This window comes from Trichosurus vulpecula, chromosome 8 (assembly GCF_011100635.1).
Source record: "Trichosurus vulpecula isolate mTriVul1 chromosome 8, mTriVul1.pri, whole genome shotgun sequence".
Lineage (NCBI taxonomy): Eukaryota > Metazoa > Chordata > Mammalia > Diprotodontia > Phalangeridae > Trichosurus > Trichosurus vulpecula.
The window spans coordinates 87,726,769-87,743,966 of record NC_050580.1 but is presented as its reverse complement, the minus strand read 5'-3'; the positions used below and the strand labels follow the sequence as shown (position 1 = coordinate 87,743,966).

At 41.1% G+C, this 17,198-nt stretch overlaps 1 protein-coding gene across 1 annotated transcript in view; it reads left to right on the top strand.

Annotated features, from left to right (window-relative positions):
- Positions 1-17,198, top strand: part of GPR26 (G protein-coupled receptor 26) — a 37,804-nt gene that overhangs the window by 17,496 nt on the left and 3,110 nt on the right. The window contains exon 2 of the mRNA XM_036735803.1: positions 1,768-1,881. Within this exon, the coding sequence (XP_036591698.1) occupies positions 1,768-1,881 (114 nt within the window). The remainder of the gene's footprint in view (positions 1-1,767; positions 1,882-17,198) is intronic.

Genomic DNA, 17,198 nt, shown 5'->3' with positions numbered 1-17,198 from the left:
TATGTTTTTCTGGATCCTAACTCAGTTATTCTATGTGCTAGGTATCCCTCTCAGATTGTGTCATTTGCACATTTGTTAATCATACCACTGCACCTTAAGTCATTGATAATAGTGTTGAACAGAACAGGTGATATCCTTGAGAGATTCCATTTAGAGAGCTCCTTCAAAGTTGACATAGAACTGTTCATTTTTTGGGTCCTGTGATTCAAATGCTTCCACATCTACCTAGCCGTCCTATCCTCTAGCCCACATTTCCTTATTTGGCACACAGGAAAGCACCAAAGAGATTCTGCTAAATGCATTTCTGACATCTAGTCTCTAGTATTCTGATTTGCCGATCTAATAATCTTATTGTAAGAGGAAATCATAGATTTAGAGCTGGGATAGATCTTAGATGTCATCTAATTCAACCCCTTCATTGTATATATGAGAAAACTGAGATCTCCCAGAGAAGTTAAATAACTTCCCCAGGATTTCAAAGATAGAAAGTGGCAGAGATAGGATTTGAAATCAGGTCCTCTTTACTCTTAAATATAGTGATCCTTCCACTGTATTACACTCCCTCTTCATGACCTGTTACTAATGAAGCCATTTGTGTTCATAGCTTTTCTTTCTATGTGGACAAAAATCATCCCTTTAATCATATATACTAGAACTTTTCCAGGAACCAAATCAGACCCATTGGTTTATAGCTCAGAGACCCAATTCTTTCTGAATTCGGAAAAGCAGGGCATTTGCCCTTTTCCAGTCCTTTCACATGCTTCCCATTCACCATGACCACTGGATTAAGAGATCATCAGGATGTCATGAATCACTCCCACCAGTTGTTTCTATAATCTGGGATGCAATTCCCCTTGATTTGGTGACCAAAGTGCATTGAAGACATCTTGTTGCTTTCTTACTCTTATCTCCCTACTTATCTAGGGTTTCAACTCCCTATTAATCCTTCTTTCTCTGTTATTTCCACTGTAAAGATCACTATCCTTGGTAGCAAAAAGATAGAAACAAAAGTAGGAATTGTGTCATTTTGCCTTCTAATAAGAGAAACACAAAATGTTATGGGAAAGACAAGATTCTGCCAGCAGAAGCAAGGTTTTCTAGAGGTGATAGCATATGGAGGATGGCAGAGATGAAGAAGGTGGGCATTTCAGCCATTAGAAGGGCTGTGAGTCAGATAATTAAAAGACTTGTCTTTGGACTTGATGAAATCATGGAAGAGACTGTGGTTTGGGTATTGAGATTCTAATTCTATTCTTGGTATTGTCACAGATGTGACTTGCACAACTTTGAACAGACCCTTCACCTCTCCGTTCTAAGCACATTTGGATGTTTCCTGAATCCACAGCTGGGGCTTTCAGCAACAGCTGCGTATGAATCCATGGCAGCAGAGGTCTCCAAGAGTTTCATATTGAAGAGCTGTACACATGTTCACAAGGAGATAAAAATGAAAAGGGGCATCTCAGAGACCTGGAGACTCTGAGGCTAACAAGATAGATTGATAGATTGAATACAGTGGGTAGAACATGGATTTGAAGTTAGATAACCTGTGTTAAAATTTGGGCTTAGTCCCATATCATCTGTGCACCACATAAACTTTACGGGCCTCAGTTTCTTCATCTGTAAGCATAGGGAGTTGGACTAGATGGGCTCTAAGATAACTTTTAGCTTTAAATCTATGATGCTACGTTGTTGATTCATCCTTCCCTAAAGCATATTTGGAAACCCTGGCATGGGGCACAATGCACATTTCTGTTTCTTTACTTGCAGTGTGAGAGAACGCTGCCTGGAGGAACAGAAAAGACGGAGGCAACGGGCCACCAAGAAAATCAGCACCTTCATTGGGACGTTTCTGCTATGCTTTGCACCATATGTAATTACTAGGTAAGTCAAGCTGCATGGAACTCATGCATTTTAATACTGATCCTAAACCACTAAGACTGTGCGTGTGTGCCTATGTGCATGTGTGCGTGTGTGCGTTCGTGCATGTGTGTGTGTGTGTGTGTGTGTGTGTGTGAATTCTCCCACATAATAAAGAAGAGAGGAAGCATGGAATAGTGGAAAGTGTCAGGACAGCCTTGTTTCAGCTTCCACGTCTAACATCTGCTGGCTCTGTGTGACTCTGGGCAAGTCACTGAACCCTCTCAATGCCCCAAAAAACTCTGTAAGAATGTAGATTGCAGAGAAGTTTCCTGTATGCATTAATAGATGAGTTTCCTCACCAGGGAACCCTCTATGCTGTTGAAATCTCAACAAAAGCAAGATAGAATAAAGAGATTACTTTGGTGGAAAGGAATGAAGATGATAATGATGAAGATGATGATGATGATTGAAAGGGTAAGAAGAGGACTCAAAGGATTCTTGAGAAGGTCTGAGTTATAGAAACCCTTTTTATATATAGTAGTTTTATGCCCAAACCCCCTTGTTTTTTGCCTTAGCTAATCAGGTAAGCTAACTGTGCTGATGGGTAATAACGTATGCCAACATAAGCTCAGGCATCTTGCCCTTACCTCCTAGTTGCCAGGTCTTTCTAACCCAAGGGCATTGCCTCATTTCATGGAATAGCTAATAGTAAAACTCTGGGACTCTGGCAAGTTTGTGTAGCAGAAGGTAATCATGCTTTGGCCTCAGATCACAGCATCAGAAGCCACTGCTTCAGCCAACCCTGCTAATCTGAAGACCCATTACAGTATAATTGAAAGAACTCTAGATTTGTACCATGAAGAATTGGATTCAGATTCTGACACTGCTCGAATGTACCTCCATGATCTTGGTAAGTGACTTAACTTACCATCTCCAGGTTTCAGTTCCTTCATCTATAAATTGAGAAGGTTGGACCAGAAGATTTCTGAGATCTCTTTAAGCCAGGGGTGGGGAACCTGCAGCATTGAGGCCCCATGTGGCTTTCTAGGTCCTCAAGTGTGGCCCTTTGGAATCTGAACTTCATGGAACAAATCCCCTTAATACAGTGATTTGTTCTGTAAAACTGGGTAGCACCCAAGGACCTAGAAGGCCACATGTGGCCATGAGGCCACGGGTTCCCCACTCCTGCTTTAAGCCCTGTGATAATGATACACTGTCAGAAAACAGAGATATGACCAGGCAATCCACAGATTTTCAAATAATTTTATCACACTGTACATATATGGGGAATTAGGTCTCATGTGAGATGTTAGACTTGTATCAGTAGCTGAATGGAGGACAGACTGGAGTGGGAAGATGCATGAGGCAAGGAGACCAAGCAACAGTCTATTTCAGTGATCCAGGCATGAGGTGATGAGGGCCTGGACAAGGGTGATGATGGCAGAGTCAGAGGAGAGAAAGGAGAAAATAGGAGAGATGAGAATGTAAAATTGGTAGACCTTAGCAGTAGGTTGGAGCTGGGCAGGACGATGCGGATAAGCAGTCGAAGATGACACATTTCAAGCCTGGGTGACTGGGAGGATGGGAAAGGAATAAGTTTGTTAAGTGCCTACTGTGTTCCAGGCACCATGCTAAACTCTTTACAAGGTGTTCTCATTTGATGATGGATGGTGGAATCATACCTCCACAGTAATCAGAAAAATAAGAAGTGGAGAGGGTTCAGGAGGGAAAAATAGTCAGTTTTGGATATGTTAAGTTTAAGACAATGGGGCACCTCTAACCTCACCTTTAAACAAACATGGAAGGTCCAAGACCTTTGACTCCTTCTATAAAAAATAAAGAGCTTTCTGTGCCCTGAGAACCATTTCCATATATGCACCACATTACCAACACCAGGCTTCTTTTCCCTTTTGGTAGGTGGTTTTCAGTTCCTAACTAATTTCCTATCTCAAACCTCTAATTAAACATTCTCTGAAGCGTAATGCAAGTGTCTAAAAAGGATTTGTTAGGGGTGTGTTATCTCTCTAACTATATACCCTTGCAAATAATTAAGGTTCTCCCAGAAATCATCTGAATAGAGCTTTGAAGCATTAAGGCATTTGATGATTCGACAGCACTATTATTGTGTCTTTTCAAAGTAATGGAATTATGTAGATGGTAGAAGAATTTAATATACAGGTGGCCCTGAAATATTAATATACTATTAGTAAAATGTCTTCTTTTCCATTCTAATGCTTCATGAAAATCAAAAATGTCAGCTTAGACCTTTCCTTTCTTCATAAATACAAAATAAAGTCTTTAAGTATTTTTGGAAGGTGCCAAGATTGCCTCATCTGGAATCCATGTCTTTATTTGTCCTTTGCTACATGCAATATGATAGAACAAGTCATGGGAGAAGGTGTCAGGGAGCTTAAGTTTTTTTAAAGTTTTTTTTTTAAAGTTTATTGTTATCTTTTTTTCACATTGGTTTCATTCTTTCCCAAATATAACTCTCCCCTTCCCTGTGAGCCATTGCTTGAGACAAAGAATAAAAAAGAATAGGGAGGGGAAGCAGTTGACCAAAAACTAACCAGGGTATCACTTGAATCTGATAGTCTATATAATGTTCCCTAGCCATAGTCTCCCACTAATAAAAAGAACGGAGAGAGGTGCGTTTCAGGGACAGGATTGGTCATTATATCTACATGGCATTTAATGTTGGTACTTTTCATTATTACTCTTTTCACTTACACTATTATCATAGTTTTATTGATTCTGCTCACTCCATTTTGCATCAATTCTTCTAAGTCTTCTCAGGCTTCTCTGAATTCTTTATGGGGCATTCTTTTTAATTTATCACTTCCAGTGCGGTACTCTGAAACACTGCTCATCCATGAACATCCAAAAGCATTTCAATTGGCATTAAATACATTTCTAAAGGACTTTGAAGTTCCCCACTAGCACAATGCCTTCCTCTTTTAGTGGTAATACCATCTTTCCAGTTATTCAGAACAGAAGTCCAAGTTATCCCCTTTCTCAATGTTGCCTGTCCTATCTAATCAATCTACAGAGTGTAAATCACTCTGTGTAACACAAGTGTAACACAGCTAAAGGGCAGCAGAACCAACATTTGAACTTGGTCTTCTGACTGGGTTCAGATGTGCTTTTATAGCATATCACAGCTGCCTACCTATCCTAAAAGTTATGGATAACATGACTAATTCATTAATGCTTCTGAGTTCTTCCGCTTTTCCATGAGGAACTCTTTTCTTCCAAACATGGTGGACCAAATGAATTTATATAACAATTATTCCTGACACTTAGACAATCTATGATTTTGCATTGTGAAGCAATTCTAGGAATATTTCTGACATAAATAATTCTCTCTCATTGTCTGTCAGTTCCTAATTGCAGAGAAATTAATGGGTACTTAATGGATTATATAATATCATCTTCTGAAAGAGAAAGTGACTCTGATAATGTTTAGGGTAGGTGGGAGGGTGGAAAGACATGAGAAAAGTAGACCACTCAGGAGGCTATTTCAACAGACCAAGTTAAAGGGAATGAGGTTCCAGTTTAGAATGGTGGAAATGAGAAAAGAAGGGAACCAACATGTGTGAGAAACAATTTCAAGGGAGAATTGCGAGGATTCAGTTATATAAAATGGGAAGAGTTAAGAAGGGAGAAAATGACATTTACGCAGGTTTCCAGTCTAGGTGATTGGCTAGATTGTAATGGCTTTAAAATATAGGACATATAATGGAGGGAACAGGTTTCAAGTGTGAGTTACTTTGGCTGAATTTAAAACATCAGTGGGACATGTAGATGGAGCTGCCCATCAGGTAGTTGGAAAAGCAGATCTGGGACTCACAAGAGAGATCAGGGGTATAGATGAGGGGTGATAACTGAACTTATGACAGTGGATAAGATGACCAAGAAAGAAACAAGGAGTAAAAAGAGGAGGGTCAACGAGAAGAACTTGGGGAATGCTCATACTTAGGAACAGGAAAGAATCAGAAAACACAGTTGGAGAGGCAGGAGTATGTTTTGTCAAAGAAGCCAAGGGAATGAGAACAATGGCCAACCATGTCAGATAGTACAGAGTTCCAGGAGAATGAGGAATAAGAAAAGACAAGTAGGAAGATTTTTTAACTATTATTTTTGCATCTGTGTGGAAGATAGTTTGTAGATGGAAGAAATTGAAAACCAAGAGTTCAGAGCAAGCCTAGGAAAACATACCTCCAGTTGAATGTGTTCATTGGAGTCCTCCAGGATACAAAAGGACCCCTATCCCCCTATCCCCTGCCTGGAGCTGGCACACTGAATTAAACAAATACAAAAGTCTTGGGTATTTGGGTGATCAAGGAAAGGGGAGTACTACCCCGCCCTGACCTGTGTCATCCCAACCTGAAAGTGCAGCCTCCCTTCTATACGTTTGGTGGTGATTGCTACACAACACAATTTGTCTCTTTTTTAAAAACGCCTATCAAAATACTCTATCGGGGAAATGATAAGGGTGTAGGCTGACTAGGGTAGCCATTTAACAGAATCATTGAAAAATAATTCTAAAATAGAAAGATTTGATCACAAGGAGATTAACTGTATAGAGAGCAGTTCTAATAGGTAAAGGCAGGAGTCATATTTCAGGAGGTTAAGGGGTATGAGAGGAAGTGAAGGTAATGTTTGTGTAAACATTTGTGAAGTTTAGCAAGTAGACAAAAGACAGGACAGATCATCGGAGTGTATGTTCTGGGGAAGCAAGTTGAGTCAGGGTTGTCCCCCTCCTCTTCCCCCTAGCCCCCAAGATAGGAGAAACCTGAGAATATCGGAAGGTATGTGGGAAGGCCAGTGGAAGGATGGAAATCAGAAAGAAGGGATGATTGATGCAGTAAATACTAGAGGAAGTGATAGACAGTGGGACCAGTCATATAAAACACAGCAGTGGTTTTATTCATTGTCAGAGTTTGGACAGGTAAGTTACAAAGAGAGGGTTTTCCCCAGTTTTATTTAGTGATGGAATAGCGTCTTCAAACACTCTTTGGACTGTAACAAAGTCATGTTTTCTGTTCCTGCCTTTGAAGGATGCTATTGTTTCATTGCTGTTGCCTTATCAATCACTGCAGATGAATGCTCCACCACAGTAGGTGTTTAATAAGTGTTCATTGATTGATTGGCATTTCAATTCAAGACAGACAGCTCTACCTCATTACCTTGGATGGGTCTTTCATGACACTTCTGAGTGCGGAGGATAGAAAACAAGCCTGCTCCGCTTTCCCCTTATAAATACCCATTGCTTATAGAGCAGTGGAAGGTGCACATTTTTAACTGTAGAATCATGCTTTTTCCAGCTCATTCAACTGTCCCCATTGGGGTAGATCGCTGAAGTGAAAAGCTGCAGTCAGTTTCATTGGGCTAGATTATCTTTTTATTTTCCAAAAGTTTCTGCCATTACTGTTTACACTGTTGTTTCTCTCCAAGTGACAGGAGTCTGTCCCAGCTAGGTCATCTACAAATACAGTTTTGTCATATGGTGCCCTTTTCATTAATGATTGTCCTTCTGTGAACAAAGAAAAGGTTTGGGTGCCTGCCACCAGCCGTTCTAGCATCAATTGGCAGACATCTATCAACATTCAGTACGATCTTGGTAATGGCCATGACAGTGAAGCCTTTCCGTCAATGACATGAGCCCACACTGTTGCCTTCACCCGACTTTCTTTCCCCAGGAAACTCTGAAAAGTGCCTGGACATATAATTGCTTCTCCAAATCAATGTAGCTGCATGAGTTCTTGGAGTCTGGGATAAGCAGGATGATTGTGAAGGGCAATGAATTTAGCAGCACATAGATTGGGAACCCTGCTGCTTTCTGCACGGTGATTCAGGGCTTTGCTCACATTCACACAATCATACATTTAGGGATAGAAAGGATCTTAGAAATGACAGAGTCCAACTCCAATCTCCTCCAGTCTCACATTTTACAAATGAGGAAACCGACACTCAGAAAAAGTGAGTAATTTGCCCAACATCGTACAGTATTTTCAAGCCCAGGTCTCCTTGACTTAACAGTCCAGTGTTCTAGCAACCCTCCCACATTGCTTTGCAGATACTCAAATGCCAGGACGTGGCAATATCATCACAGTATCACTAAATTTCATTATCTCAGAGCTAAAGGGGAACTTGTAGCTATCCATTTCCAACCCTACCTAAAAAAGAATCCCCTAATACCTTACCCAACAAATGGTCATCCAGCCTTTGGTTGGAAGCCTCCTGCTGCCTCTGCAATTAGCCCATTCCACTTCTAGTCAGCTCTGATTTTTAACCAAGTTTTCCTTTATATTAATTCTAAGTCTGTTTCTATTCAACCTCCACCAATGCTCCAAGTTCTACCCTTGGGCCAACTGGATTCAATCTAATCCTTTTGGTAGCTCTTATTTAATAGAAGGGTACTTACAGGTCATTTGGTTCAGATCTCTCATTTTACAGATGAAAAACCAGAGACCCAGGTACTTGAAATGACTTGCCTAAGTTCACACAGGCAGTAAGTGTACAGGTTAAGATTTGAGCCCAGTGTTGCTGATTTTAGAAGCTCTTTCCACAGGACCGGGGAGAGCTGTGATATTCCAAGGAGGTAGTCAAAGATAGCTTTTCCCTCATCTTTTTTAGGTTAAACATTCCCATTTATTGTAGCAAATCCTTCTTCAACATGACTTCAAGAATCTTCACCATCATAGTTACCCTACACTGACTGCCTTGTAACCTAAGATTGCATTAACTTTCACTGCTTTTTTAAGAGTCCATTGTTAGTCATAGAACATCAGAATAGGAATGGACCAAAGATATCATCCAGTCAATGCCCTCCTTAATAAATCAAACCTTTATCCAACTGATCACTGAACTTTTAATTGAATGCTTCCAGTAAGAAAGAACTCTTACTGCTGAGGCATCCTGTCCCTTGTGGGAAAGCTGGAGTAATCTGAGACCTTCCTTTTGCTGAGCCGATTTCTGCCTTCCTACAATTTCTCCTTTAAGGTACCTAGATAACAAAACACTCCAGATCACTGTTCTTTCCCACTCAGTAGGACTTGCTGCTTGTCCTGAGGAAAGGGATCTTTTCTCAGTTGGCATTTTGCAGCCTTTGACACTGCTGATCACTCTCCCCTCCTTGATAATTCTCTACTCTCTAGGCAGCTCAGTTCCAGACATTTTCTCTGGCTGCCCCCCTCCCCATACCTTTAATGCCTTCCTTCTTCATTTCTACATACTGGCTTCCCAAGCTTCCTTTAGGTCCCAGCTAAAATCTCATCTTTTATATATAGGAAGCCTTTCCCCACACTTTGTAATTTCAGTGCCTTCCCTTTCTTATTTATTACCTATTTATTCTCTACCTAGCTTGTTTGGACACCACTCTCCTGGTTTTCCTATGACATATCTGACCACTCCTCATATCCTTTGCTGGATCTCCTCCAGATCACACCCTCTAACTGCAGTTGTCCCTCAGGGCTCTGTCCTGGGTGCTCTTCTCTGCTCCCTCTATGCTACTTTATTTGATGATCTCATCAGCACCCATGGATTTAATTGCCATCTTTATGCTGGTGATACTCAAATTTATCTGTCCTTCCCAAAAATCTCTGCTAACTTCCAGACTCAGATCTCCAACTGCCTTTCAGATATCTCCAACTCTGCGTCTGATTGACATCTTAAACTCAGCATATCTAAAACCTAATTCATTGTATTTTTACCTGACTCTCCATAACTTCTACCTACTTTTATTTCTGTAGAGGGCAACCCCATCCTACCAGTCATGCAGGCTTGCGACTTGGGTGTTATCTTTGACCCCTCGCTATCTCTCACCCCATCCCGTATACAATCTATTGCCAAAGTCTGTCAATTTCACCTTTGTAATCTTTCTCAAACATTCTCCCTTCTGTCCTCTGACACATGGTTCTGGCACAGATCTTCATCAGCTCATGGCTGTACTATTTCAACAGCCTGCTGGTGGGTCCTCCTGCTTTGAATCTCTTGCCACTCCAATTAGTCCTCTATTTAAGCCTCCAGAATGATTTTCTTAAAGGTCTGACCATGTTGCCACCTTAATTAATGAACTCAAGTTGCCTGTTGCCTCCAGGATCAAATATAAAATCCTCTTTAGTGTGCAAAGCCCTTCATAACCTAGCCTCCCCCTACCTTTCCAGTCTTCTTATACCTTGCTCCCTCACATATGCTTATCAATCCAGTAGAGCTGGCCTCTTAGCTGTTCCACAAACAAGAAACTGCTGCTAGCTTCCAGACATTTTCTCTGACTGCACCCCATGCCTTTGATGCCTTCTTTCTTCATTTCTACATATTGGCTTCCCAAGCTTCCTTCAAGTCCCAGCTAAAATCCCATCTTCTATTGTAAGCCCTTCCTCACCTTTCTTAATTTTAGTGCCTTTGGGGGGTGGAGGCAAGATGGCAGCTGGAAAGCAGGGACTTGAGTGAGCTCCTACCCAGTTCCCTCCAAAAACCTATAAAAATGACTCTGAACAAATTCTAGAACTGCAGAACCCACAAAATAGCAGAGGGAAGCAAGGCTCCAGCCCAGGACAGCCTGGATGGTTGCTGGGTAAGGTCTATCGTGCTCAGAGCTGGGAGTGGAGTGGAGCAGAGCCCAGTATCTGGACCAACCAGACCAGGAGCTAGGCAGAACAGGCCCTAGTGCCCTGAATCAGTGAGCTGTGGCAGTTATCAGACTTCTCAACCCACAAACACCAAAGACAACAGAGAAGGTTAATGGGAAAAGCTGTGGAGACAGAGTGAAAAGAGTTCAAGATTTGGCCACTGCCCCAGGGGCAGCAGGGGTGGTGCAGCTACAGAACTACAGCTGCAGTTATTTCCAGCCCCAGGCCCACCTGGAGGATCTGAGCGGGAGTGCAGAGCCTGCTTAAGATCTGAGTCCAGTCCAGGTTGGAGGTTCTTGGGAGAGGAAGAGTGCTGGTGTGGCAGAGCTTGCTGTGCAGAAATAGCTCTGAAAATAACAGTGCATCCCCTCAAGCTTGGAAGAAAGTACTCTCTAATCTACAACAGTCATACCCCGATGAAAAACTCAAGGGGCAAGTAGTTGGCTGGGAACATGGCCAGGCAGCAAAAACTGACTCAGATTCAGACTCAGACTTTGGAATTTTTCTTTGGTGACAAAGAAGACCAAAACATAGAGCAAGAAGAAGTCAACAAAGTCAAAGAGCCTACATCAAAAGCCTCCAAGAAAAACATGAACTGGTCTCAGGCCATGGAAGAGCTCAAAAAGGATTTGGAAAAGCAAGTTAGAGAAGTAGAGGAAAAATTGGAAAGAGAAATGGGAGTGATGTGAGAAAACCGTGAAGAACAAGTCAATGACTTGCTAAAGGAGACCCAAAAAATATTGAAGAAAATAACACCTTAAAAAATAGACTAACTCAAATGGCAAAAGAGCTCCAAAAAGTCAATGAGGAGAAGAATGCCTTGAAAGGCAGAATTAGCCAAATGGAAAAGGAGGTCCAAAAGACCACTGAAGAAAATACTACCTTAAAAATTAGATTGGAGCAAGTGGAAACTAGTGACTTTATGAGAAATCAAGATATTATAAAATAGAACCAAAGCAATGAAAAAGTGGAAGACAATGTGAAATATCTCATTGGAAAAACCACTGACCTGGAGAATAGGTCCAGCAGAGGCAATTTAAAAATTATCGGACTATCTGAAAGTCATGATCAAAAAAAGAGCCTAGATATCATCTTTCAAAAATTATCAAGAACTGCCTTGATATTCTAGAGCCAGAGGGTAAAATAGAAATTGAAAGAATCCATCGATCATCTCCTGAAAAAGATCCCAAAAAGAAAACTCCTAAGAATATTGTCGCCAAATTCCACATCTCCCAGATCAAGGAGAAAATACTGCAAGCAGCCAGAAAGAAACAATTTGAATATTGTGGAAACACAATGAGGATAACACAAGATATAGCAGCTTCTATATTAAGGGACCAAAGGGCTTGGAATACGATACTCCTGAGGTCAATGGAACTAGGATTAAAACCAAGAATCACCTACCCAGCAAAACTGAATATCATGCTCCAAGGCAAAATATGGATTTTCAACAAAATAGAGGACTTTTAAGCTTTCTCAGTGAAAAGGCCAGAGCTGAATAGAAAATTTGACTTTCAAGCACAAGAATCAAGAGAAGCATGAAAAGGTAAACAAGAAAGAGAAATCATAAAGGACTTACTAAAGTTGAACTGTTTTAAGGTACAGGGTAAGTTGAATATTAAGGGATGATATCTAAAAAAATAAAATCAAATTAATGGATGAGAGAGGAATATATTGAGAGAGGGAGAAATGGAGAAATAGCATGGGGTAAATTATCTCGCATAAAAGTGGCAAGAAAAAGCAGTTCTGTAGGAAGGGAAGAGGGGGCAGGTGAGGGGGAATGAGTGAATTTTGCTCTCATCAGATTTGACCTGAGGAGGGAATAACATACACATTCAATTGGGTATCCTACCCCACAGGAAAGAAGGAGGAAGGAGGAAGGAGATAAAAAAGGGGGAGCAGTTGGGGGAGGAGATAATCAAAAACAAACACTTTCGAAAAGGGAAAGGGTCAAGGGAGAAAATTGAATAAAGGGGGATAGCTTAGGAAGGAGCAAAATATAGTTAGTCTTTTACAACATGAGTATTGTGGAAGGATTTTAAATAATCATACGCATGTGGCCTATGTTGAATTGCTTGCCATCTTAGGGAGGGTGGGTGGGGAGGGAAGAGGGGAGAGAATTAGGAACTCAAAGTTTTAAAAGCAGATGTTCAAAAAAAAGTTTTTGCATGAAACTAAGAAATAAGATACACAGACAATGGGGCATAGGAATTTATCTAGCCCAACAAGAAAGTAAGGGAAAAGGGGATGGGAGGGGAGTGGAGTGACAGAAAGGAGGGCTGACTGCGGAATGGGGCAACCAGAATATATGCCATCTTGGAGTGGGCAGGAGGGTAGAAATGGGGAGAAAATTCAAACTCTTGTGAAAATCAATGCTGAAAACTATATTAAATAAATAAATTAAAAAAAATTTAGTGCCTTCCATTTCTTATTTATTTCCTGTTTATTCTCTGCCTAGCTTATTCGAATATGTTTGTTTGTTGTCTTTTTCATTAGATTGTGAGTTCCTTGATGACAGAGCCTTTCTTTTACCTCTTTCTGCATCCCCAATGCCTAACACAGTGTCTGGTGCACAACAGGCACCTAATTTATGCTTGTTGACTGACAGAATGAAATAGGCAAGTCCCAGGGCTGAATTATGATAGAATTTCCACTTTATTCTTAGGAGGTCATTTTCTTTTGGGAACCAAGATTGCAGAGTAAGCAGTAAATTGTTGTTAACTCTCTTATATTCACCTCCAAATAACCATAAAATAGTGCCCTACAGCAAATTCTGGAACAGTAGAACCAGTAAAAAGATGGTGTGAAACAATCTTTGAGCCCAAGAAACTTGGAAGATCAGCAGGAAAAAGCTGTCTCACAAGGTAAAAGGGGAATGCATTCTAGGACTGGAAGCATCCCAGTGAGCCGGCAGCAAGCCCCACCTCAGCAAACCAGAAGGAGATCCTGAGCAGCAATGTGGTGGAATAGGCAAACACCAAGACCCCCCCCCCCATACACATGCCTCAGCATAGCCAGGGAAATGGGCAGACTCTAGTTATGAGAACTTTCATGTGCTTCAGTGTAGCCCCAGGCAAACAGGCAACCTCCATCAGTCAGACACCCATGTGCTTCTGTGTAACCCTGGGGAAACACAGAAACTGGCCTCCGCACATAGCAGACACCACCACTAGGATCCCAGCTTAGCACCAGGTAAATTGCCAGATACTCTAAGGCCTCCAGCAGCTCCAGCCACCCCCCACCTCATCCCCTCAACACAGCACCATACACAAGGGCCATGGGCCTCCAGGCAACATCAGTGCAGCACCAGGTGATAAACAACCAGAGCCTGCAGCCCCTGGCACAAGAAGCCTGAGAGTGCCCCTTCTACCTCAGGAATAGAGCTCAAACTTAAAAGAGAGGAAAAAGGCCAAAAAAGATAAGCAAAAAACAACAAAAGTATCTGACCATAGAAAGCTATGGTGACAAGGCAGACTGAGATACAAACTCAGAAGAGGACAACAATGGCAGAAAAACTTATGGACAAAACCCCAAAGAAAAAATGGGAAGTGGTCTCAGAGGAGGTCATTTTCTTGTTGATCTCTCTGAAGAAGTCATGGCTACTACACTTTTTGTTCTGGGAGAAAAAAACTAACTGTTTCTGTGTTTATTTGGAATCATCACTCCATTATTTAGTTAGGACTTACTTCTTCCTCGTTTCATGTTAGAGCCCAAGACGAATGCAAAAGACACAGAAGGCAAAGGGCTTTTATTCAAGGAGCTTAGTGTAGAAGCTTACAAATTGAAGCTTGATATTAAAAAAAAAAGAAATTCTAACAACAGAGCAATAGAAAGGATAATGGGTTGCTTTGGAAGGTAATATGTTTCCCTGATTGATAGTCTTCAAGCAAAGATAGCCACTTGTTGAGTACGTTATATAGAGATTTCTCTCTAAAGTGTGGATTAAAGTGGGTAGAGAGTCATGAGGTTCTTTCCAGACCTTGAAGTTCTGATTGAGTTATTCTTGTTAAGTAATATACATACATACATACATAATACATACATACATACATACATATAAACACAGAGAGGGAGGTGACATAGATCTAGTTAGATGTCATAAACATACATACATACATATACAAATATGTATGTATTTATGTATACATACAACCATTTCCTTCTAGCCCTACAGCCAAATGTGATTTTTTCCCTCCAATATTTCCATCATGAGATAAATTATATACTTTTAACTAAATATAGATTGTGATATTTACACTCTGAATATGTTGTGACAGTGATGACTTGGATAGGAAAGGAAAGATAGAAAGGAAGAAATGCAGTTACCTGGAATCTAATAAGTTCATTCTGACACATTATCTGTGTTTTTGTCACCATCGGTGCTTCTGTCTTAGAGAGGTTTATACACTCAGAATCAAAGAGGGATTTGGGTATCATCCATCCCTATATGATGCTCTGTGCCTTGTGATAATTGCTCTGCTAACGGAATCAGTGCTGCATAATGAATAGAGTGGTGGACTTTGGGTCAGAAAGACCTAGGTTCAAATTCTGCCCCCTGGCACTTGCTAGAGTGGGGTGACCTAAATAAGTCACTGAACTGCTCTGTTTTCTCATCTTTATAAATGGAGAAAATAAGGCCTGTAGTATCTATCATAGGGTCGTTGTCAAGAGTGAAATGAGATCATGCATCAGAGCTCTTTGCAAACCATAAATACTACTGTGCAACTGTCAAACTGGTATTGTTTAGTGATCTTTGTAGTACTAGACACTGTAGAAATGCATCCATGCATTGCATAACAACAGTTTTCTGGATTTAAGCAACGATTTATTCTTCTGTATGGATTATCTTAGGTGATTTTTAATTCTAAATTCAATCATTTTCATTTTCTCTTAAATGCCTCATCCCCCAAAATAATCTTTGGATAAATGCAGACACCCCTGACTTGACTTGCTAGTTAAATCTTCTGTAGTGGGAAACCTGCATTCCAGGAGGGATGTCACAAGAAACCTGAATATTGACATCTAAAGAATATCCCTCTCATCTTGCGATGAATGATTCTTCTTTCTAGTTCTTCTGAAAAGTATGACCTGAAAATAGAGGCAGCAAGAGAGAATAATTGGAAATCAGTTGGAGTGATTGGGAAATTTCGGGTCTTTTCATCTTTTTGTCATGGATGGGCCAAACTGCTCACCAGGTCATCATAAAGAAAGAAGTTGATAAAAACCCACTTGAGAGGAAGCAGCTTACAAACAACAAAATCAATGAATATGAACAACTCCAGACTGTTTCCTGTTTGTATTTCCCATAGACACACTTAGCCAAAATTAGCTATCTGGGTATGGTCCCATTGCTGCCTGTGTAATTCTGGCTGTACGTGGTCTTCATATCATCCAGGCAAACCATGCCATCTGTGTCTAAATACCGCTTACAGGAGGGGTACTGCTTGAGAGAAAAAAATAAATGCCTCACTTTGGGGATGCCCATTGCCCTCTCCCAAAAGGGGATCATTTAAACACTGGAAGACAGTCTTTACTAAATTTGTTCCCATGGTGCTTATAAAACACTGTTCCATGCACTTAGTACACTATGATGGGGATGATAAATATATGATAGTGAGAGAATGTGCCCCAGGAAATATATGAAGTCCATCGTATGGCAGAACTTACTTCTGGTTCTCTTTAAAGACTTCAGTGTGGGGAAGCCCCACAGAATCTTTTCTCTCAAATCCTGGATCCTTAGTCTTCCTCCCTTGCCCTCTCCACCGCCCTGCACCCCAAGAGTTGGTACTTGTTTGGGCTTAAACAGAATTATCACATTGGTATTTATTGACTCATATTTGGGGTACATTTTATACTCTGCAAGGCATTTTGATAGGCTTTTTTTCTCATTTGAGCTTCACAACAATACCAGTAGCTATACACAGCAAAGAGAGAGACCCAAAGAGATTTTAAGTAAGTATACACTGTGCTGTCTTAGAATCATAGACAGTAGAACTAGAAGAAACCTTAAAGAACGTAGAGTCAGTCAATCAGTAACATTTATTAAGCACTTACTGTGTGCCAGGCATTTGTGCTAAGCACTGAGGATACAAGAGCCACTAGACATTCCTTGCCCTCAAGGAGCTTACAGTCTAATAGGGGAATCAACATGCAAACAGGTCTATGCAGAGCAGGCTATCTACAGCATAAATAGGAAGCAATTGACAGAAGGAAGGCACTAGAATTGAGAGTGCTGGGGCCTTCCAGTAAAAGAGGGGGTTTTAGTTGGGAATGAAAGGAAGCTGGAGAGGTCAGTAGGCAGAGAGGAAGAGGAAGAACGTTTGAGGCAAGGAGGAAGCCAGAGAAGATGTCTGGAACTGAGAGGTGAAGTGTCTTGTCTGAGGAACAGTCAGGAGGCCAGGGTCACCGGATCAAAGAGTACCCATTGGGGAAAAAGGTGTAAGAAGACTGGAAAAGCAGGAGAGGGCTAGGTTATGAAGGGCTTTGAATGCCAGACAGAGGATTTTGTATTTGATTCTGGAAGCGATAGGGAGCCTTTGGAATTACTGAGTGGGAGCAGTGACATGGTCAAACCTGTGCTTTAGGAAAATCACTTTGGTGGCTAAATGGAGAATGCATTTGAGTGTGTGTGTGGGGGGGGAGCTCATGGAAGGCGGACCCACCACAGGCCACTGCAATGGTCCAGCTTTTTCATTTTATAAATGA